Below are 25,290 nucleotides of genomic sequence, written 5' to 3' on the forward strand. Positions count from 1 at the left end.
ATTGTGAATTCTATTAGATAAATTTAAATCCATTAAAAAACGAGTAAAATACGATCCAACTTGTATGATAATAGAAATGCGATGTTGAAGTTTTCACATGTATTTAAGAATTTTTTTTCAAATTTTTATAGAAACAATGTAAAAATCTGCAGTTCCAATTTGGAAAGATTTCCAGAATTAAAATTTGAAAAACGGATTAGTGTTCACTGGCAAAGATACACAAAATTATTAAAACATTTTTTATCGCAGGTGTCAGTGTATAATCTATCAGCATCAATTAGAAAACAATCGATATCTAACACGCGATTTTTCACAATTAACAGTCACTAAAGATAAATTTCGTTTCCGGTGCTCAATGCGATTCACCCTATCGCAGCTTATCGCATCGGCGAAAGCAGATTCTCACGTTACGCATTAATCTCGTTGCTGCGGAGCGGAAATCTAGAAAAAAAAAATACAAGGAGCAAAATGCAAATTGCGCAGCCTTTCGACCCGACGTATCACTCTCATCCGTGATTTGATCCGCAACGAGAATCGATCCGCGTTCGATGAGAATTGATCGACGAATCTGTCGTTTCGATTTCCCTTTAACGGCACGTACAACCAAGATACGCTCGATCTTCGCTCCCCGTCAGCTTCTTCACGTCCAGAAGCCTCGCAATTCGCGAGTCCCTTCCGCAAATCGCTGCTCGTCAGCTGCATTGCGTTCTCCGAAGAAGGAAGAACGAGAAGGACGTTCGCGATGCGAGCCTCGATGGATAAGCACAAAGAACCACGACGTGGAAGAAGCCATGGAAAGAAAAAGAAACGGAGGAAACGAGTGGAAGACGGTCGAAGAGAGACAGAAAGCAAGCGCGTTTCAGGGAAAGTGAACGATGTAGGAATCGCTTGCGATCGGCAATTTAAATTCATTTCCCCTTTAGAGAAATCGGAGAGATAACGTCGCGCACACGTCCCGTACTTACGATGCTGAATCTCTCGAGAAAGAGAGAAAGAGATTAAATGGCGCGCGCGAAGAGGCTGATATTTGTACAAGTATACGTACAAGTTTGTTCGCTTATCGCAAACGATGATGTGATTTATTCATGTATTTTCGAGGAAAATATATTAATAAATTCCTTGATGTAAATTTTACACAGTAAAGAAAAAGGGAATTACTATAAAGATGTCAACTATAATTTATTTAAGAATTATATTATAAATGTATTTTTATATTCTATTTTTGACATATTTAAATGGTATTTCATTTTCTTAGGCATTTATCTAAAGCTTTCATTTTAAGTATTTATAAATATTTATTATTTATTTCAAATATTATTAGTTTATTTTGAATAAATAATATATTTTTAAAATGTCTATTAATAATAAGGCTCATAAAATTTAAAAAACAATGAAGAAAAAGGGCTACGAGCCAAAAATTATTTTATAAAATTAAAACTATAATATATTTTTATTTGCGCAAAAAGAAAAAATAAATTTTTCTTTTTATCGAGTATTTTCGTCACAATAATATAAATTTCCTTCACGTAGTATTACTGTATTGCAAGAGGACGAGACAAAACTTGCCTATACCGATAAGAAAACTACCAAGGAGAATGACGATGAAAGCAAAACTAGAAATAGCACGTTCCGAAAAAGTCAGCAATCAACTCAAATCACTATATGAAGGTTTAAAATCACTTCCTTTGAGATTGAATGTTTGGCACAAAACGAGGCCTACTCCGTTTATTCGAAAAACTACCAAGAGCGAAATACGAAAAAGTACATAGAAGAAGAGAAACGTCTCGAGAAAGGTGAATGTGTTGAGGAAATACAAGAAATCCGCGCTCGTGTCTAAGTGCAAACGAAAAAGTCAGACTGGCTTAGAGAACTGTGGACGAGGGATAAGACAGAGAAACTGGAGAACTGTTCTCAGCGACTTGTCGAGGAGAACTGCCGTGCTGTATTTCTGCTGCACAAAGTCCTTCGAGGAAACCTGCACTTGATAAAAAAAAGTTCAGTTGACACCAACTAAAAGTAACATAACATCTATGTTATAATTTTTCACACTCAATAATATAACTGTTACGTAACTTTATGTGTTATATTACTCTGAGAAAGAAAGTCGAAATATTCGCAAGTAAATGTTACATAAGACGTTTTCTTGATGGATGCAATGTTCCAAAAAATCATAATCGCTAAAACTAAAAACTAGGACAATATCTTGAAAATCATAATAATTATTATTATAAAATCATTATAATATTATTGATTAAAAATTTGACTATGATGGCGAAATACCTATACAGTTCTGTGAAATATATTTCATTAATTGTAAAAATAAAATTAATAATTTATTTGCCAGGAATAAAATTTTATTTCGCTGTATTTAAATAAGGATTTATTTTAGTAAAATATTACATCTCACAAATAAATTTTCAAATATCTTTTTCTCGGTGTCCTCATTTATATTATTTAGTGAAATTATAACATAGATAATATGTTACTTTCAAATGATGTTGACACGTAATTGCGATCGGGTACGATAACAACTTCAGCGCAAAATTGCGTATTATCGACGATTGCCTGATTGCAAAGTTTGATTGAAAAAAATAATTCCTCTCTCCGCGAATTGTGGGATAATATCTCATGGAACTGCAATTCCCGCGAGGAGAAAAGCCCGATGCAATTTCGCGAAGCGACGTCGTACCGTTACGTGTTGTTCGAAATGAGATTCCGGTGGATTTGCGTTCCAAAATCGCGGTGATCAACGGTTAACACGCCCGTGTGCGGTTAACAAAAGAGAAGATTGTCCGCGACGATTAAATCGAAGTAAGTTCCCGTGGATAAACGGGACGCGCGACGTTACATCGGAGGATATTGTTATGAGTCTCGCGAAATTTTCTCAATCTAATCCATTCCAGTTAATCTATCATCCATTCAGTCCGCGCTTTATAATTTTATGCCCCGCGCGCTTATCTTCGATCGCACGTATTTTTCGCGGATAAGTTGGCCGGAACATAGATTATATATACGTACACACAAAATGAGAACTACAGCTCAACCGAGAGAGCAGAGTGCGTCGATTTGTTCGCAACACACGTGCTTGGAGGCCAAATCTAATCTACGATCTGCGGAAAGTCTATGCGATATGCACTCGTCCTCTTTTTTTTTATGCAATTGCAAAAGCAGACGGAAAGACAGGCAATTCATCCTGCAATTCTGCTTACTGACGAGAAATTATTACGCGGAAAATTATTGTTTTCGAAATATATCCCTCGAGCAGATCGTTTATTATACGATACAAACTTGTCTTCTTGAAAATTCATTAAAAAATTTTTAGAAAGGAAATGTTAAAAGTAATATTCGCCACAAAGAATGTTGCGATACATTTTCTATCGCACACCTGTGAACATTTGCATTCGGTATCACATGGAATCGCACCTGCTGATATAACGGTTTTGGCATTCAAGCATCTTCATATACTCACACACATATTTCTCGATAGTATTAACATTAAATGTGCTTGTTAATAGATTATTAATAAATTACAACAATTCAATATCTGCGGAAAAAAAGAAAAAATATTTTTTTATAACTATTCATTGACCAAAAAAGCATAATAATAAAAGCATACGCCTTTTATCTCGTTAATAAAGAAACAAACTTTTTCAAAAATACTTTAATAAGTGAAAATAAGAGCAGTGAAAGTGAGAGTTGTATATTGATTCATTAAAACATACTGACTGCAAAAACTGTAAATCGAATTAATTTCCGTGGACAATAAAATATGTCGAAATTGAACACAATTATGAGTTCAAAAATGTGTAAAATGAAAGCAAACATGATCAAAACTGTATAAGCAAAACAGCATGTAAATCCAAGTAATAAAATTTTGAAGTAAATAATTTATTTCATAAATATATTATTAATGCTATTAATCATGAAATTTTTTTTATTTTATTTTATTGTAGATACTATATGTAGATAATTATAGAACTATATGTAGATAATTATAGTTAAGCACATATATAAACAAATGCTTATCGAATATTCTGTAATAAATTTTTTAAAATATTTTTTTCAACTTATGCAATGCTAAAGAATGATTTGTTCTGTATATATATATATATATATTTTTTTTTCAACTTCAATTATTTTTTTCGCGCTCGTAGCAACAAAGCAACGTATCGTGTAATGCATACGAACCGCGTAAGGTCGGAAAATGGGGCAGCCGGCTGCCTTGAGGGCGAATGGCGAGGTGCACTTTACTTTCTCGTCCACGCCGGACTTTCGTAAAAATCTTGTCCCACAAGCTCACGTAAGAGCGCCGGCCGTCACTTGGTTGGCCAGTCGAAAAACAGAAAGTAAACTAGCATATAAGCGAGTGGCTTGTACGCAGGTACACATAGACATGGGTCACTGTGTCTGCATACAACTTGCAGGTGCAAAGCGAAAACGGGCGTGGCTGATGAAATCGACCTTAGATCGAATCGAACGAGAAATTTTGTCTTGTGACAATATAAAAATCGTTTCAATGAAAAATATTATTTTCATCATAATTATTTTTTATTCAGGATTTTTATTCACTAATAACGCGTAGTCTTTTGGATATCAAAATTCAAAAATAAATTTCACTGCAATCTAAAGAGCGTCCTAAAATTTATTTCTATAATAGTTATATCTTCTGTTAAAACTAGTATAGCACTGTAAATACTATTTTTGGCTTTATTTTACAACTATTAAGTAATATATAATTTTCTTTTTATTATTATACATAAGCAGAGCAACTGGTACACTTCATTTATATATTCATTTTTTAATTAGAATGTCATTTGCGTGGAATAAGAGTATCATTTTCATAAATTAAATCTTTCAACTTTTCGAAAAATAATATTTTTTTATGTAGTTTATATATATAAAAGCTTCTCTTTAAGAGTATTTTCAAAACATGTAGGAATCTTCTGCATTCAGATGCACAAAGATTTGCTAATTACATAAAATAAATATTTGTTCGAACATACCGTGATTATCATAAACTTATCAGACATATTTCTTTCATGACTCTATAAACTACGATTCTTCCGGCTACGATTTATCCTTTTTTGTGCAATATCTCGTTAGTAGAATAAACATAGCCTTATATACTTTTTCACATAATGAAAGCTTCGCGACTACTTCCTTTAGAGACTACCGGTTCAAGTGCATCTTCAGATGCGCCTCTTGCGATCGGCTCTTCTTCAATGTTAGTCTACAACCAACTCTTGAGAGAGAACATGAGATAAAGTATTTTCACTGGAATGTACACTAGTATGCATACAAGATTCAAGGAAGAAACTTGCCACTTATTAGATAATATTTCGTAAAGCACTTTAGATAACGAATATACGATCAACTTATAAAAATAAAAATAAAAAGATGGAGAACTTTAAATAATCGAATCGCAAAATTCACTATCTTTCAACTCTTCCAATTAGTTTCTCTAACGGAAAAATATTATGGGTCAATCACCTATGTATTTTATACTAAGAAAAAGAAATACCAAACGCAAAGATATCAAATGGATCGAATTGCTGCCAAGCTTTAATGCTCCATACCTAATCGATTATAAAGCGTTAAAGAGTCTTGGAAAAGCAATCCAACCTATGTATTTCTCTTCTTTGAAATAAAAAGACATGGATATCCGAGATTCCTTCCCGATTTTTCTCTCTTCGCTAATTCATAATATTTGCCAGCGCATTCTGACCGCGATTAACTTAGCTGAATGAAGAAAAGCATGAAATAAACATCGAGTACTCTTGAAAGAACACGAGATCTCGCTTTTAATAAGATACGTTAATTCATATTGCAACGCGTTCCAATGGTGATTGGAAATAAGAATGAGAAACACAATGCATAAAAAAATGTATTGCGGAAAAACGGCGATGATTCTTGCGAAAGGAGGTAGATGGAGGAAGGAAAGGTAGCGAGAAAAACGAATAAAAAGGAATAGGTGAAAGAGCACTCGCGTGCATTTTAGCTGCTCATCTCCCGAGGTCATCTCTACAGACGATGATCACGGGGGAAAGTAAACTCCTTCCTTGCTAATTAATAGCTATGGTACTACTGGTCATTCTTAGCATCGTTTCTCCCATCACTCAGGTAATAATAACATTTTCAAGCCTTCTGATGGTGACGAAATTAATAAATCTTAACTTACAAATTATTCATCAATCATGTAATTTACATTAAAATTTCACAATTATTTTGTACACTGACAGTTTAATGATATTATGATACAATATAAAAGACACTACAGTGCTTCTCTATAAATATTTCTATAATGCTGCATAAATTTTTTCCTCACAAAAGATTTACACAAATTCTATATTCTCGGTAAGGAAAAACATTTAACTTAAAAAAAATGAAAAAGTATTAAACTAAATTTTCTCCTTGAAGCTATCTTTGATAATATAATATCTCTCATTAATAAATCAAATATTATGCTTTAGCGTCACGTACCACGAGAAGTCACCTTAAAAAGCAGTCTGGCGGTTCAATGTCGACAATTACCTTTCCGGATGGAAACGCGTCTGTCACGCTTAAGTAAGCGTACCTTTCCGGCTTGAATATCGATACACTGTGGCAGGCAGGTCGATGACTCGTAGAATGTTTGAGAAATTATCTATTCCTCCTCCATACAAATGACATTATCTTTTCTGAGATGAATGTCTTTTCTGAGCTGCTGTCCCTACTTTAATATCGGCTTGCTCATACCAATTGTGCAAAACGCAATAGTCATAATACCAGTCATAACTGCGGTAACAATTTCATTCCGCCCGTTACCGCGGGATTCAGCAGCCGTTGCATGGAGAGAGAAAAAAAAGATGAATGCAAGAGCCCTGGCTTTATGCTCTGACAGACCAGATGTTTCCGCCTCGGAAATATCGTGGCTTCGTTGATTTAACCCTTCATTGAACTCGTGTGAGAAAAACTGGATACTCTTCAGAATTCTGAGGCTTGCTTTAAAACTATATCATCCTATCTCTTTCATCTTAAATAATATGAAATTTCTTCTTTTAAACAGTAACAAGATATCTTTGAAAATATAAACAATTAATAATTCTGGCGTAATAAGTTTCAAATGATGAAAAATAAAACAATAAGATTTTACTCTTCAATTAATTATAATTAACTTATATTGCCTGAATTTTCATCTATTAATGTTAATAATATCAGAAACAGAACTATGTATTATAAAAAATGAAATTAATTTTAAGTATCTAGAAAATTTATATATGAAAGAAATACGACGATATATTGTCACATCGAAATAGCTCAAACATATGTTCGCTGCGTGCAATTCTGCTGCACTAAGTGCGTGAGTTGTTTTTCAGAGTAAACCATAATTTTGAGAATGGCTGACTAATGGAAAAAATAACAGTCACAAATATGTCGATTTATTGGATAAATATATTTTTATTTCGAAAAGACCGCGCACGATGATGCCTCGTGTCTGCAACTATCGACCGCTTTTATTCCTTTCGTTTAAAAAAGAATAAAAAAAAACGAGAATTAAAAGGACGAGAAAAATACACGTGTCATTTGTTATTAATTATGTAAATTATCACTCTTCAATACAGGTGACTGGCGGTTGCGCATCCCATTTAAACGATATTTTGCGTCTGAATTGAACGCTGCAGCGACGTATGTAGTTATGCAATCGGGTAGAATTGTTTCCAAGAGAATCTCTATATATTACTGAGCATATACTATAACAATTTTCAATAGTATTGAAATTATTATAATCAGCTATGTGTATATGTGTGTATAATAATAATTGATTATATAAATATTAGTCAATTTCTCTTTGACGTCAATTATACAGAGAATATCAGCTGTGTTTTATAAAATTGACATACTGTTAATCATACTATAGCCTCTTCAAGTATTGTGACAATATTTAATTATCTTATTTGTTATATCTGAGACTTTAAGAGTATCTATTATTTTAATTAATTAATGTGTTTGAAAATTATACGTGTTATTTGTAAGATAATACCACATTATAGATAATCCGAATATTATCATAATAATTAATACAAATACTTAACACTATGCGAATCAATTATGAACTTTCTAATTTACGGTTCTGCAATTTATACAAATACTTATGTGTGTGTTTACGTGTGTGCATATATATATTTATTTATTATATTATAAGTATTGCTGAGGATAGTTGCGTACGCGAGACATTATCGCACGCGATCTTGTAGCTAAGCCGACCGCGTGTGCATGCGCATCCCGGGGTCACGGTAGATGCACCACGGATGCATCATTCTTGTGACTCCACCGGTGCGTCTCTGCGTTGCACAACCACACACCGGCAGGCATACGTTAAAATTCAACGCGTTATGACGCCTACAAAAGATACATGTCTCGAGAGCATTTCGATATACACATAAATTACTTTCGAAACTACTCGTAGTGCAATAAGATTACGTTCGTATGGGATAAGCGATCGTAAAAAATTATAATGTTCATAAAGATTTGTGATAAATATATTTGATACTAAGATAAGTGATGAAAAATATAATTTGATATATTCAAAAATATTTTAATTTCCAATAGTATTATAATATTCTGCTTATTTGCCTGAAGATAATTATGCTTTTCATTTCTTAATTTATTAATCAAATATTAAGTGAAAAATTAAAAAGCCAAGATAATCTGAAACATATACATTACAAACTCTTATCAATTAAAGATATAAAACTGTTGATAAGCCTCCTCTTCTTTGAAAACGCGAAAAGAAAAGATCCTGTCGAACTGGTTAAGCAACGTCGAGATGAACACAGCCCGATTGTCGATATAAACGATTGATCACATCTTCTGATTGATGTTACGCACACCGAATCTTCCGAGATGACGCAAAACGTGCTGCATAATCACGGGAGAAACGATTAAAAGACGTTTATTAGACGTTTAAAAGTCGCGATTGGAGAGGAATGAATTGATATACGAGATAGAGAGAAGAGGAATGGATTGATATACGAGATGGGATCTAACTATTTCTTGCGCGAAAATTACGTCAAGGAAAGGAAAGTGACATGCTCGGCGGCTTGATGGCGGCAAAATTTTCACCTCACTAAGAACCTGTCACGACGACGCCGGTCTGGGATGTTGAAAACTGAAGATGATACACTAGCGAATGTGATGACGATCTGACACTCGTAAAATAATGCCAGTGGAAAGATAAGGGAACATCGGGGAAATCGGATTGTACGTGAAAACTCTGAGTTCAAATGCGCTCGTTTGGTCAAGCGAATACATAAATCAACGAGTTGACTAGCTTATTACTGTTCCCGTAAATGTTAATTAAATAATATTAATCTGTCATCGCTTTCCCCTTATTGAAAAAATGAAGAAAATTAATTAAACTATGCATGGCTGATTAAGGAAATTTATGGAAGTGATATAATTTGTTTGCTGTCTACAAAATTTTATCTGAACTCTTCAAAGTTTTAGAGATTTTTATCTCTTACTTAAAAATATACTTACTAAGTATGTATTGCAGATTATAAATTTACAATACTTTTTAAATACAAGAATCTATGGTTTTTTTCTGCCATGTTTTACTGTGCTTCTTTTCTAATAACATGAAAAGTAGAAAAAACATTATTGTAAAATATTTAAAAATATGATTTTAGATATATTCAAACAGCTGATAAATAGAGACAGAACTGTAATAGTCAAACGCAGTTAGTGGTACGCAAATTATTCAAACACACAATGTGTCTAATTAAATCTGATAAGTGAGGTGAATATACCGTGATAACGTTTCAACTCCGCTTTGAACTATCATCGGCATAGAAATACAAGGTGAAATACAAATGAAACGTTTCCAGAAATTTATCATGAAAAACAGGCTAATGATTCAACTAAAAAAAAAAAACTAACAATAAGAAACGTATTTAACGTTGAATATGAAGTCAAGTAATTAAAAAGAATAATCAAAACGACTCATCAAAAGTCTAATGTGAGAGATAAATAATATTGAAAAAATGTGTATAGAGCTATACATCGTATTAATGTAAAATTAATATAACGGTAAGTAAAAAAATATTCATATAGAATTATATTTCTCAGAAAAATAGAACAAATAAATGTAGAATCAAGTTGAAAGAATAGTTTATGGTTATTCATGAATAATAATCACGTATTATTATTCAGTCTATAATTGTAATAACATAAGTCAAAAATAAAGATTGTATCTTGCAAGAAGTATAATAATATATAACTATAATGTATACGATTTTCCACGTAAAAAATATGCTAATGCTGCTCATTATGAGCAAAAATTTCTTCTTATGATTTTGGTTGTAATATAATGCAAGAATTTGCGCGTAAAAGTCAAATAAAATCTCACTTTATGATATTCATAAAAAAAATTGTACGCTTCATAGTGCTATTGAAAAGTACAACAGACATTTCAGTCTCATACAATATGTATAATAAATGTCTACTTTTTACTATTTTTTTCATACGAGATATCAAGTTTAAAATAAATGTCAAAAATAAAAAAATTTTCAACTAAACTAAAATTAATTAATGTGTACAAAAATGTACATAAAATATGAAAGATTGGAATTTCACGAAAAAAAAAGATATAAAGAAAAGATTTAAAATCTAGATATACAAAGTAATAATTTTTATCTTCTTTTAAATATCAAGAAATTGTTCTGCCTGAGGCAGATAAAGTCACGATCGAAGACAAGAAATTGCGGGAGAATAAGTCTCGAAAGTTCCTCGTAGCGATGTGGGCCAAATACTAACTAAACTAGTTACTCTAGCATGCAAGAACGGCGAACGGTCGAAGGAACATGGAAAGTCACGCGCCTGTGAGAAATCCATGTTCCATGCTCGAATAGTTATATAAACTATTACCGGTCACGCAGCATAACAGAATCGCCAAATCCTGAATTACAGAATTAATGGCTAACAAGCAAGTAGTTACCGAATGAAAAAAGAAACATATCATTTAATGAACCAACGCATTTTGCTGTCATCAATTCCACATTTTCATATGTACATGTGACTATCAAACTATGATAATCATTGCTGTCTATTTTAGATAGTGTGCTCATTATCTTTCCAATAATAAAAGATCACGTATGACGTAAAAATGAAATAAAACTTATCCCATTTACAACGTTAAATTTATGACGATGATACTTCTCGTTAGTTCTTTAACGAAGAAGAGAAGAAATATTATATAGTTATTATAAAAATAACATTTTATCCGCGTGCATCAATATATCTTATTATCGCCTCGTGCGCAATTTTCAAGCCATTCTCTACGATCTCGATTATCCAATTAGATCTCATGCTATTCGGTGTGAATCTTCACGTAATATATTAAGAAAATTTTTATTAAAGTAGCAATCTAGATTGAACATAAATTACATCAGCGCAATATCGTCAACTACATGTTTTCATGGCTATTTAAAGTTCTGAAATTTATTTTTAGACAATCTCGTTGTAAACAAGGATGATGCGTTTAGATGATACGTGCAGTGTGTAATTATAGCGCGTGTATGTGTAATGAAAACAGTGATTTATACAAACGATCGTAAAGTTCGTTCCTCTTGCCTTCGCATATGTTCAATTCGCGAGAGATATCACTCTCTGCGGCGAACGGCCGGCCTTTTGCCACATAAGCGTGCGGGATTACTCGCGGAATTGCGCAAATTTATCCCCATTCGTAACACTTGTCGATGCGGTAGAAAGTAATGATACTTACAAGTGCCAAGTAATGATACTTATAAATCCTCTTGCATTACTTACAAACGCGCCGCTATAAATCAATGCGAATAAATATAATAGAGTCTACGCAATTTTTCGTTTATTGTAACTATTTTTTTGTCATAATATGTTATTTAATATAATATGTTGTAATTATTAAATTTTATATATATATATGTTATATTAAAAAAATTTGAATTTATAATAATTTATGTACTTTCAAACATAAATCATCAATTTGTTAATCAATATCAATCATATTATTAAAAAAAGGTGTATTTTTTATTGTTACAATATATTTAATTATTGCAATATATTTAATAATGTACGTTCGGTAAAAAAAAAGAATCGTACATTAAATTGTTCATTAAGAAATATAATATATGTAGATTGCACTTGTAATTTGCATTATGTAATTTGCGGAGAATGCAATTCGCGATTAGTATCAACCGACACTTTATCATCGATTAACTTGACTGACACTCGATTCGAGCGAAGAGAAGCAGATTCGCGAAAGATAGCGTATCATCAAGACGATGTGAATACAAAGTATTCAATATCATAATCGACTGGTTTTAAGATAAAACCGAGCCATTGTCCAAGCAACAGAACTGAAGTACGTAACCTCAGCTTTATGAATCCTTACATTATTGTTGATAGCCGTCCTTCGTGGAACGTTTTCTGTTTCAGGATTTCTGGTTTTATACCGCGCCAAGTTTCCCTCTTCGGGTTCTCTATTTTCCTCTTTCATAATATGAATCTCATGACACGTATATATACAGGGTGTTTTAAAAATAGTTATAGGTTAAGCTTTAAAAGAGCATACTCATTGTAAGGATGAAAAAAAATCATTAAAAAATGTGTTCGGAAATTCTTCCTTTCCAAGTTATAAACATTTTTTTATTTTATACTTATACCTGTATTTTATTTTATACTTGTATCTATTTTTTATTTTATACTTATATCTATATTTTCATTATAAGAAATTGTTGGAAATGATTTCCTTCCACATCGATGCATACTTCGTATCGACGTTGATTGTCGAAGACAAATCATTCAACAATTCTCGGAGTATTTCGTATTTTTGAATCCTTTGAAGATTTGAATTCTTTAAATTTTTATTTATGGGGACATCGTAAGATCCTCGTAATTTAAATAATATTTTTAATTTTTATATAATTTAAATTTAAATAATATTTAAATATTTTTTTCAATGAGTGGAATATGTTCTTAAAGTTTGTTCAACTATTTCTGAAACTATTTCTGAAATTTCTTGTGTGTGTGTGTGTGTGTGTGTATCTTCCATAATATATCTTCCATAATAAAAATAAAAAGTAAAAGTACAAAGATAATTATAGAAACTGACTTTAATACTTGCAAATAATTAATACTTTTTGATAAATCAGATATTTTGTTATAATCTTATTATTAAATATTCTGAATTCAAAAAAAGATTTTTTCTCGGCCAAACGTATATATATATATATAACAATTTTTCTTATTGAAAATAAAATAAACGTCATAATAAAACAAACTTTATCATAAATTTTATTCAAGTATATCTCCTACAACGTAAACAGGAATATAGAAATCCAAACCGCAAACCCGTAAGTTTTTCAACCGTCAGTGACGGTCCAGTGGACTGTCTATCGAGGTAAGTGTTAGTTGCACTTCGCGTATAATTCCCGACCGTCATAAAATGCGAATGTCAATTCATTGCTTCTCAAGGGATTCAATTTTCAATTGATAGTAAAAATCGTAGCGTGGCAATCGAAGCATTAAATTGTTTATCGATGTACGATGATAGCAATTAAGTATCTAATAAAGTGTCACATCGTTATGAAGGATACTTACGATCAGCGAGCGTACATCATAATATTGCTTATTGCAACAAATCCGGATTGCTCTAAGATGTGTTTATTTCTGCCTTTAGATTCCATTTCACCGACAAGCTTCGCAAATACGTTGAATAAAACATAATTGTATATACGTGTACGTGTCGGAGAAATTTGTACCACCACAATTATATAAGTAAAAGAAAATGTATACATCGGAAGAAAAAATCTTTTCCTTTACAATCTTCCTATGTTTTATAAGCTTTATAAAAATCGATATTACTTGTATCTTTCGATAAATTATGAATAGAACAATCATCCAATAGACAATGCAATTTTCATTTAATTTAATAAAGTCTTACTCTTAATAATATAATGAAATAATAACAATGGATGACACGTGCCAGATTGAATTATTATCTACGTTGACGTCTATCAACGTTAATCTTACTCAAGAGTAACGCGATATGCGGAATGAAATGGAAAGGATAAAGGCAAAAGGAGAGTGCAGGTACGAAAAAATTCGCGATCCAGGAGATAGGCAACCACGTTACGTTCATTCATCCTCGCGTTATGCAAGCGGCTTATATCTAGTAATTAACCTATCCTCGTGCACTTTCCCTATTTTGACACGCTAGTACGGTTCATGCATCGCTCTTTCTCTTGTTGTAAACATCTGTAAAATGATCAATTTCAACTTTTTGCAAACAAAAACTCTAACACGCTATGATATTGACTTTCCTTACAAATACTTACAAGTGTGATCTGGATCTAACAAATTATATATCTTACTCTCGTTACGTAAAAACGTTTTTTGCCCTACGCAAAATACTTTGAAAAAATGAGGCTAATCGATGGCCTTTCCTTCGTCCGAGGACGTAAGAAGAGTCATTCAGACTCGTCGTAAGTAGTAATTAGACTGCAAGGAGAAATGCGATGCCAGAGAAGAAAGCTCTCCTTAACAATCCGCTACAACTTACCACAATGACTGTATCTAATGACCAACTGCGGATGAGGTTCCACGATTCCAACCTCGACTGTGTCCCGTTACGTAAAACGCCGCCGTGTAAGAACGTCTCGCATCAGACACGCTCTCTCGCGCATCGCACGATTCCGGACATCGAGCGATCTCGGATTCTCGGACGGATTTTGGGATTTACCTTGCCGGAGGTGGGCGAGCCAGACGGACTCAGACCTTGTTGCAGATGATACATCTTAGGGGTGAGCATAGCTGGAGATGCGCCGAGGCTACCCGGGGCGACAGCCACGCTCGTCATGGTCATTTCCCGCGATGGTCGCAGACCTCAGTGTCTCCGCAGCATCAGCAGTCCACGCTCCTCTGTTCCTCGCGCAATCTCGCATCCTCAGGTTGTGGCGAATCTGTAATCAATAATGGAAATATTCTCCTTTAAGTGAGCTGATAATCATCTTATAATTAATGCTGTCGCGTCGATAACAGAAAAGCAGCTTGTACATATATGAGCTTTTAAAAAATGAAAAATCTTTAATATAAACTAACGACATTCAGGCGAACTTTTTGAGACCAACAGAACATAAAATGCACTATTGTTTTATAATATTTTAATATACAACTCTATAGAATTATTTATATTAGTTTCTTTATATCTTTTATATCTTACTATTATTATTTTCTTTATATTCCTTTATATTTCTTTATAGTTGATAAGAAATATTATCTCAAAGAATAAAATAATCTCTTTTTATGCTCATTTTATGCCATGTTTAACTGTACTTGCGTTTCATGAAGAGGTTCTAATCTATAAGTATGCTGCTGATTGAATTGAAATCTTTATAGCAAAGTCTACGTTTAATGACGAAATGATGAGTTCGAGTTCGACGGTAGCAAAACAGAATTTCTTTGCATAATCACTGTGATAAATTATGGCACCTGACCGTGTAAATGTAATAGTACCGTGTAATTTCTCTCGCTAGGAGATCGCGATTGTGCAATTTTCGTCTCACCAGACGAGATATTTGGTCGGTCGGACCTAGAAAGCGTCCAGGAAATGTTAATTCATCAGAGTTACGGGCTTTGATGTTACGTACATCGAGTACAGACGAAAATATCTCGCTGAGTTTATGCTTGGCTAAGCACCCATATAACATTTGTGTTGACATTTATTTTCTACATGCACTCCACACATTTCCGTCAAACCGCGTCAATATTCATGACGCGACATTTTGTTCACTATTTCATCACTCAGTAAATTTATTCAGTTGCAGCAATGCACGTACTTTTAACTTACTTTGTTCTTAAATAATTTTATTATATTTTATATAATAATATAAATTGCATATTTTTAATTTTTCATTTTATTTCATAGATGTCTATAATTCTAATTAAAATGTAATAATAGTACTTTAGTATTATTTTTCTATATCAACAATATAATATACGTAAATGTAAAATTTAAAAATATGAAATAAAAATAATTTTAAAAAATCAACAAATAATTACGTTATTTACGGTATATAACTGGTTAAAAACTATATATTTTTGAAAATTGGATAAAAAATGCAAATGCAATCTTAGTTATATACTTTTATAAAAAGAACACAATATTTTATGTACAAAATGCTTTTTCTTAATTTTCTTACTATTTTTCTTAACCAAATTACGCGATTTTGAAACTAAATCTGCATTTTTTACAACTAACGTTCAAATTTGAAAAATTATCACAAAAAATTTAAAAAAGCATTTTGATGTTCGAAGTTTGTACTTCGTTTTTTAATTTAATTCTGCAGAATTGAAAAGATAAAAAAATGTTTACGATAATTTTTCACCGAATTTCAACATTTATTGTAAGAAATAAATAGTGCAATTTTGAAAATTTACCTTTTTGAAAATATTCCCTAGTTTCTGTTGAATAGCATATATTATGATATAGATGAAGCCTAATTCACAAATAATATTCTATTTGAAAATTTTTCTCATTAATCTGTCCAAAAGTCAGATGTATAGAAAAGGACAAACTTATTAGTAAAATAATAAGGAATTATAAATAATGTATTAATTAATTAATAATATCCTTCATATATGAAAACCAGTACATTACATTATGGTAAAGGTACTTAAGATGACTAGAATCCATACTTCAAAATGATTAAAATATAAGTTAGAAAAAGGATGAATCACGTGAATCTGGATTTAATTGTGAATTCATTATATGTATCGTTGTTGGACAAAGGAAAATTGTAAATAAGAATATGAACTGCTCAACGGTCTGTGACTAACAGTTGATGCAAACGAGCTCTACAAATTAATTCCACAAACGAGGGAACGCAATGTACGAGTGACTCGGTAGCATTTAATTAACAGAGCGAGAGACTATCAAATAAATGGAGCAGATAACAGTTCGCGAAGAAGACACGATCGCGACTTCAAGCATCTTCAAGCAACGATGAATTGTCATCAACTGTGTCATAATATTCGTGATACTGCATATTTAACAGTATACAATTTATCCGACGAAATTCTGGAAGTAATCTTCGTTTAACTTTTATATATTCAAATTCTTAATTAAGCAAAAATATAGAAGTGCGAGAGAATACAGATTTCCACGTAGTTAGAGTCGTGCTCTAACTAGTATAGCTCATTTTTGTTAAATTTCATCCCGTGCACATCTGCATTAATCACAGAGCGTATTTTAATTTACGTTACGGTTCTGATTTGTGAAATTCGCTGAAGTTCGTGAAACCCGTTGTTTCCCCACGAGTGCGACCCTGCACGAACTGCATTCGTACGCACGAAGTTCAAATAAAGATGTCTGCAACGAAGCCACCGACCGAGCCGACGCATTACGACCGTGGAATGCATTCCCGGGATTCTTGTTCGTCGATGCACCACCAGCTGTACATGATGTATGAGTAAACACACGCCGGGTAATAATGAGACAGGTGTAAAAAGACTATCAATGTAAAAAGAGCTATTTTTACGCGACATCGCGAAGGAGAAACCGCAAGCCTACTTATTAAATTCAGAAGGAACGCGATATTAATCGTGTGAGATCGTAATTGACATCGATTTATTAAACAATATAATTTATATGACAATTATAAACTTGAAGTATATGCACGGAAATAACATTTAATATCTAAATTTTGCTAAAACATCTAAAAATTTATAAATAAAAGTAATTTTCTTGAACTATCAAAATAGTCATGTAGAACGTTCAAGCTAATTGCTAAAATATCAAAATTTTTTTGCAGCATTGCTCATCATGCTTGAGTTACCTACATAATCATTTTGATGATCCAGCAAAATTATTTTCAAATCTGTACCTAACTTTCTAAATATTTCAGCAAAATTGTTTTTTTCCGTGATGAACGAAGATATGTAATTAGATTTTTTTTTTAGTAAACTCTCTTACATTTCTAATATTTTCTTTCTTATACTTCTAATATTTACTAAACATGCAATATGTTTCCCACACGTGAACATAAATGACCGTATTATTCAAGCTGCACGAATGCGAATCGCGTTTCATGAATTGCAAAACTAAAAATGAACAAAGAGAAGCAGTGCCGACTCCATAACGGGGAGTGCGCGACTCGCCGAAAGACAATGATCGGCCATTCGCTTTCGTAATGATACGGTACATCTAAGATCTAACGCCGAGGCAACAAGAGAAATAGCCGAAGGGAGTCGTCATTGCAAAACGAACTAAATAATATTGGACTATCATCAAGGCCTCGAAATTGCTGTCGATACTTTCCATCTGCCGTGTCCCCTTCGTCTACGAAAAATAAACTAGCCTGTAACCCATAATTACGCGTTACAAAGCAAAACTGATCCGAATCACGCTATTCCTGACATTCAAACTAAGTGAAAATAGTGGTTCAACAAATACAGTATATGATGACAAAATTAGAAACTGGAAATATCACTTTTCTTATTAATGACAAACATTGTACTGTAAAGAAGCCATACCTGAAGCCATGACTGAAAGAAAAGTGTTTGATATTTGTGATTATAATTGCATCATAAAATAATCATGATTAGGAGTTTCATTTTTATAATTATTATTACTGTAATAGTAATTATATTTACAGTTTTATATACCAAAAATATATATAATTGACACCTAAGATAACTATAAATTATTTTCGGTGCCAATTATATATATTTCTGGTATACAGAATTATAAATAATTATTATTACTACATTATAACAGTATAATAACTATGAAAACAGAATTTCTAATCACAATTATCCTACTATATAATTATAATCATAAATACTTTTTTTCTCAGTGCAGAATTAATTTTTTCTCATCAAAATAGGTTTTACAGCATCATTCTAATGAAATTACATAACATTAGTAATTAGAGGAAACTAATTAGAGTTTGATTGATTTAATTTCATAATTAATTGACAAAACATTTATTCGGAAATTAGAAAGAGCTCCAGGAAATTATTATTAACTTTCGAGAAATAAATTACATCTAAATTCCTCGAAAGGTTTGCCATCACGAAGAGATAGAAATGGATAGTGGAACGTCCTGTACGTGTTTGGTAATGACGTTGCGATCGTACGTCACAAGTAATCAACGACAGGACAGTGATGATGGTGATGTAATCCACCATAAAATCGAAAGATCGCGCATTTCCTTGGCCATGTAAGCCGCGAGTCGAGACACGTGTATTCGCACGGTGTGCACAGCTCGTTGTACATCACCGATAAATCGCTGCGGTGAAAAGTAATAGTCGAGGAAATCGCGCATAACGGACAATTATGTCGTTACCGTACAGCAATCAGCGGCACGCGAGTCTAACCGAAACGCTAAACAAATCAACGTCATACGAAATCTTACGAGTCTTTAACGAGATGTTTTTCTCTTAGATTCTTGAGTGGAATGAATGGAATGAATTGATTGAATTTTTGACGCATCAATACTAATCTGGAAGCGATAATAGGCAGAGCTGTGTCGATTCTTAAAGATAGAAAGCGAGAAGCATGCAAATAGTTCGATCAAATTTACTATATAATTTTAGAGATCATCATAACATAATTTATCTTGATAATAACAAGAGAGATGTAAAGTCAGATGTCCTAGAACTGTAAAAAATACGCGTCATTATTTACATAACGATAGAGATTTTCTTCCGTCGTGAATATAAAAATTCACACGGACATGAATTTTTATTGCTGATATTCCTTTGATTACCCATGTCGTACGATCATTTTTTAGCCTTGTGATGTGCATACTAATTATATTTTCTAGCCGAGTAATCATCGCAAATTATAGAGGGATAAAAACGTGTCAACCTTTCATCTGATACCAACATGTATGCAATAATATGCCACAACGTAAAATATCGCGAAAGAAATATCGTTTATCATATATATTGAAGTTAAAATAGAAAATCATAGTCCATGGTTAAAAGATGTATTACTATTTTGTTCCATTCTCCTCATTACTCTCTTACCTTTACTTATATAATATAATAATTTGAAAATAATATAATTTGCATTTTAACAGAAAAAAAATGTTTATAATTATTAACATTAATTAACAACTTTAATTTAAAAATAATTTTTGGAACACAAAATGTTTAATTCCAATATTAAATTTCTTTGAACTTTTCAGAGAAAAATCTAAAATTTACAACAATTCACAACCAGTCATTATTTCTTCATGCATTCATAAAAATAGCAAAAATTGATATTGCTAAAGCAGTACTCCGCATGCAGAACTTATTGTAATTACAGGAGAGATCGAGGGAAATGATTTTGTCCTTCGCCACTTTCCACGAGCAAGATTCACGGATTACAAAAGTCCAACCGAAGTCTCCGCACAAGTCATCTTCCGGAAGAGAACGCGCGACATGCGGCATGCCGTTAATGTAGGTTAACACACCTTTCGAAGGACAACGTGAGTGCATACTCCGAGTACTGTTAAACCATACTGACTAACACATCGTCATGCAGCGTCGTGGAGTACAATGATTTTTATTTAAGCAATATCGTGCCGCGTATTCGCAGTATTGAATACATATAGAGATAATAAATGTATGTGATGAAGAATTGCAGTAATGTAGTTACTACAAACATTAAACATAAATTTTAATTTGTTGTGACTCTAAATTGTGCGATATACCATAAGTCATTCCTTTACGTACAATTTTTTATAATAAATTTATTTATCGACATATAATAGATCGTTTGCTTGCGTGTAAATCTAGCCTTAACATTTATCCGAAGAACATCTCGCATTAAATAATTTGAGAGCAAAAAAGTATAAGTATTATTTAAAAAGTATAAATATTACGAAAACAAATTAATGAATAAATCAGCTACAATATAAAATTCATTTCTTCTTTTTTAAAAAACAATTTCAAATCCTTGTGCAGTTGAATTTGCAAAATCAAAAAATATATTTTAAAGAAAAATTTTACAAACTTTAATTATGATTTAGTAGTCCTTTTTTTGTTTTTTATTATAATCATAAAAATATTATATATATTTTCTATATTGATAGAAAATATATATAATGTTTTTGAACATTATCTACAATCGAAGTAATCGTGATAGTAGAACGAATGTAAAATCGCTATATTTTTAACCAACAAGACAAAATTAATAGTCACTATTTTAACAATATATTTTATGATTTTTTTTAATAAACAATCTTATTTTGATTTTTTAAATATTATTTTAATTTGTAAATTATCAATTATAACTTGAATAAATACGTAACAGAAAGTAAGCGCTGCTTTTTATTTGATTAATAATATCACATTATACTTCAAAGCGAAAATGTATATACTGCGACTGTAACATTTCTTTCTTTCTACTTTCAGCTATCAATGAATTTTAATCTTTAGTATTTGTTAATATCTGTCAAATAAGATACTAATTATTAATTTATTACTTCATATTAATACATTTATTCATATATTTTTAAAATATTAAAATAATGAAATAACATATATAGGCCAATATTCACAATCAGATCTTATCTTTAATACTGTCTTAAGTATAATCTTAAAACGTTATATAAACTAAAATCGACAATCAGTGAACCATATTACGATTTTAAGACAATACTTAAGACGATCTTAAAATAAGAACGGACAATAAAAATTTTCCATAGAATGGGGGGTATATCCCACAGAAAATATTCACTGAATTAAAAAAAAAAGATGAATAAAAGAATCAGTAATAAAGCAGAGCAAACTAAAAAGATGAAAGCCAATATGAAAACCGAGAATGTGTTAACTTTCTCATGGATGTTCCGCTTGTGATAGTCCAGTGACTAATTGACTATCAAATAGAGAATTATTCAAGAAGAGAAGAGAATTATTCACTGAGAAGAGATTCTTTTCTCAATAGCCATTTAGCCGTCGCGCATCGTCCACCATTCATCTCTGTCATGAACCACCGAAATACATTACGTCTTGGAACTTTGTTTTCACAAATACCAGTGAATGTGTGTTGTGAGATCGCAATAGGTGATAGTTAGGTCGAGCCGATAACGGTTCTCGAGAGGAACGGTTATCGATGCCGCGCACGGAACGGAGTGCGAGATCGACGCAAGAGTAGCAACGGATGGAAAAGACCGATGAGACAACGTGCAGATGACCGCTCTCGACAGATTCGTCGAATGCTGGTCCGTCGAACGGATCGCCTTCTGCGAGAAGGGATATCACAGGGCGAGAAAGCGATCCCGGGGGCGAAGTTCGGTGACGTGAAGCGTAAAATTACCGCGATCGGCACGCGTACGTCGAGCGCGACACGAAAGCGGCCCTCTTCTTTCATCGTAACTACGGATCGCTGCAGATTTATCTCGCTCGAGTCGCGCCTCGGTGCTTCCAGCAGCGGAGATATTGCGGCACAGCATCCTCCTAGTCGTTGCTAGTCGATGCACCGGTGATCTTCGCAACGGTGCGTAACTCCGGTCGGCGTTGCGAAGGAAATTTGGAAAACGAGATATCAACGATCTATCTTCCTTGACATGTAAAATTAATTTCGTATGCATAAGTTGCTTAACACGTTCGATACCACGTGTCACATATATATGTCTGATACACCAGTTCGTTTCGAAAACCCGGCGTCATATAAGTATATATGTTAATTGCTGTTTAATCATGTAAAGAAATGAGGTTTGTTCTGAACGCTGTTGTGTAAAAGTATTGCAAGAAAAGCTTGGGCTGTGGGATCGGTTTTTCCAACCGGACTGTGGTAGCGAATATTAAAATACAGGTATCGATTTCGAGATCTCTCCATGTAATGGCTATTAATTTTAAATCAAATTTCTTCATAGATCTTTTCTCGTTTAAATATATTATTTTATAATGCAAAATAATATAAATTTAAATATAAATTATATAAAAATTCGAATAGTTACACTGTTAGAAATGTAAACACTTTCTTTACATGTAAATGAAGCTCGTAGTTATGAACAAAATTAAAAGTAATGAATGATTTAACTGTAAATTAAGTTATATACAGTAGTTACTTAAATGAAATGAACGTGTATATTAAATTTCATAAATTTAATGTACTTTTAATAAAATTTCACGAAAGATATGTTAAATTTTATGTACATGTACACAAATATACTTTTTAGTTATAAATACATTAAATTTAATGTAATGTCATGAAATTAAATTCAAATTGTGTAACTTAAAAGTTAATAAAATTTGAGAATATTTCTAACACTGTACAAAGAAAATTTAAAAAAGATATCAACAATCTATTTTCTTTCACATCTAAAATTAATTTAACATGCATAAGTTTTTTAAAAGCGTATAAGTATCTGTTTAAATTTTTCGATAGTTATCTATTTGAATTTGTTCGCATAGATTTCTTTTAAATATTATTTCATAATGTATTAAATATAAAGTATATAAGTAGGTATATAAGTTATACATGAAAAAAATATAAAATATAAGATATATAAGAATCCGAATAGTTACAAAACAATTACGCGAACATGTTACAGAACGAATTTCTCCTTTCTTAGTATTCTTTAACCATCAATGAAGAAATCATGAAAAAGTAAATGGACGTAACCGCGATATGTAGCAATAATATTTGCGACATGAAAGAAATAATAACTTATTAAAGAAAATATTATCGTAACAATGAAATTTACAAACAAAACACATACACAAACACAGCACTATTTACGATAGCGAATAATGATGCAACGATAAATCAACAGAGGATGCAAGATTTATAAAGCAATGTACGTGCAACATCTTCGCCGTGCCACTCGTTCTGAATTTCGAAAAGATAGTTGGGAAAGTGCGAATCCCGATGAACAATGCGATACGCGATCTATTCTCCGACAAGTTGGCGCGACCACTCGATTGAGACGGTGTGGGTTGCGAAAGGTGCGAGAACAGTATATAAATGAAATAATGCACCGCGGAATTGGTCGCGGAATAGAATGAATGGGCGGTAAATATAACATGTTGCCGGCCGCGGTGCGAAGAAAGTAAGAAGAAATCGTAGGGTGACGGAGGTGGAGACCTAGGGATTCTTCGAAGCGTGAAATTGGCACGTATCGGAACGCGTTAGAGTACATGCAGAACAAGTAATCGGCAGAAGGCATTGCGAGAAAGATCTTCAAGCTGGAACAGGTTTGAATTCGCGGTATTTGAAAAATCTAAACACTTTTATTTTCAAATCACACATGACTAGGCAGACGTTTACAACGATTGTACTACGGTATCTATAAAAATTTAAGTAGATACAGATCCGAAAATAATTTTGCCGGATTGTCAAAATAATTATGTGGGAAACTCAAATATGATAAGCTGCAAAAAATTTTGACATTCTAACAATCGGTTTAGACATCTTATACATTTTATAATCCAACAAAATCCAATTTTATTCTCAGATCATCTGTATCTACCTAAACTACTTTAGCAAAATCATTCTTTCCGTGCAGAAATGCAGAAATAAAATAAAAGTTCAACAGTTTTAGAATTTTCAGAGAACTATTGGGAAGAATTTCTAAAGTAAAAATAAAATCTCTATTATACTTCGGTCACATAATTTCTTTCTCTTAGACTATCCTATTTTCATTTTATCTTTCTACTTATTCATTTTCTACAGAAATTCTATTTCTCTCCTTCCTCTTCCTACACTCTTTTCTTCTTTTTAAAATTCCTTTCGTTGTTAAAATTACATTCTACGTTACACAAATAATTGCCTGCGGTTCTTAATAAAGAATCCTATGCTAGACGACAAAAGCTAGAATTACGATAATGAAAAGAGAGAAAATAGACAAACATCTTCCGCGTGACGACAAGGACACGTTTGTCGGAGAAACACGAGAACACACGACGCGAATCTTCCCCTGACTGCTGCCACTGTAGCTGGCATAGCGCAGAAATAAGAGAGAAGCGGAGAAGGATTTATTTGCCGAGTCCGCTGTGGTTGCGAAAGTATCGCGAATTACGCGTTATAATTACGAATGCTGATTGCATTTCTGATTGACTGCCGCGCCAAGCGCACGGCAAATCTCCTAACGTTGTAATAATAAACGATTAGCCCACCAAGCGTGCACTATTAAGGTAATGGACGAGCAATTTGTTGTTGTATAACACGAGATTTTAAAGAAAAATCAGATGGTAATTGATTAGGCTTTCCTATTTACCTAAAAAGATCGCGAATGTAGAATCCAAGTAAAATCTGACCTTAAATATTAGTTTTTA

The 25,290-nt window shown here is 32.5% G+C and overlaps 1 protein-coding gene across 4 annotated transcripts in view; it reads right to left on the bottom strand.

Moving 5' to 3' along the window:
* Positions 1 to 25,290, bottom strand: part of RhoGEF64C (Rho guanine nucleotide exchange factor at 64C) — a 121,842-nt gene that overhangs the window by 21,327 nt on the left and 75,225 nt on the right. For all 4 annotated transcript variants that reach the window (XM_011064322.2, XM_011064321.2, XM_087402720.1 and 1 more), the window contains one exon: positions 14,759 to 14,978. In XM_011064322.2, coding sequence (XP_011062624.1) covers positions 14,759 to 14,881 — 123 coding nt within the window. In that variant the 5' untranslated portion in view covers positions 14,882 to 14,978. The remainder of the gene's footprint in view (positions 1 to 14,758; positions 14,979 to 25,290) is intronic.

The sequence above is a fragment of the Acromyrmex echinatior genome, chromosome 2, assembly GCF_024713525.1.
Source record: "Acromyrmex echinatior isolate Ae372 chromosome 2, ASM2471352v2, whole genome shotgun sequence".
Classification (NCBI taxonomy): domain Eukaryota; kingdom Metazoa; phylum Arthropoda; class Insecta; order Hymenoptera; family Formicidae; genus Acromyrmex; species Acromyrmex echinatior.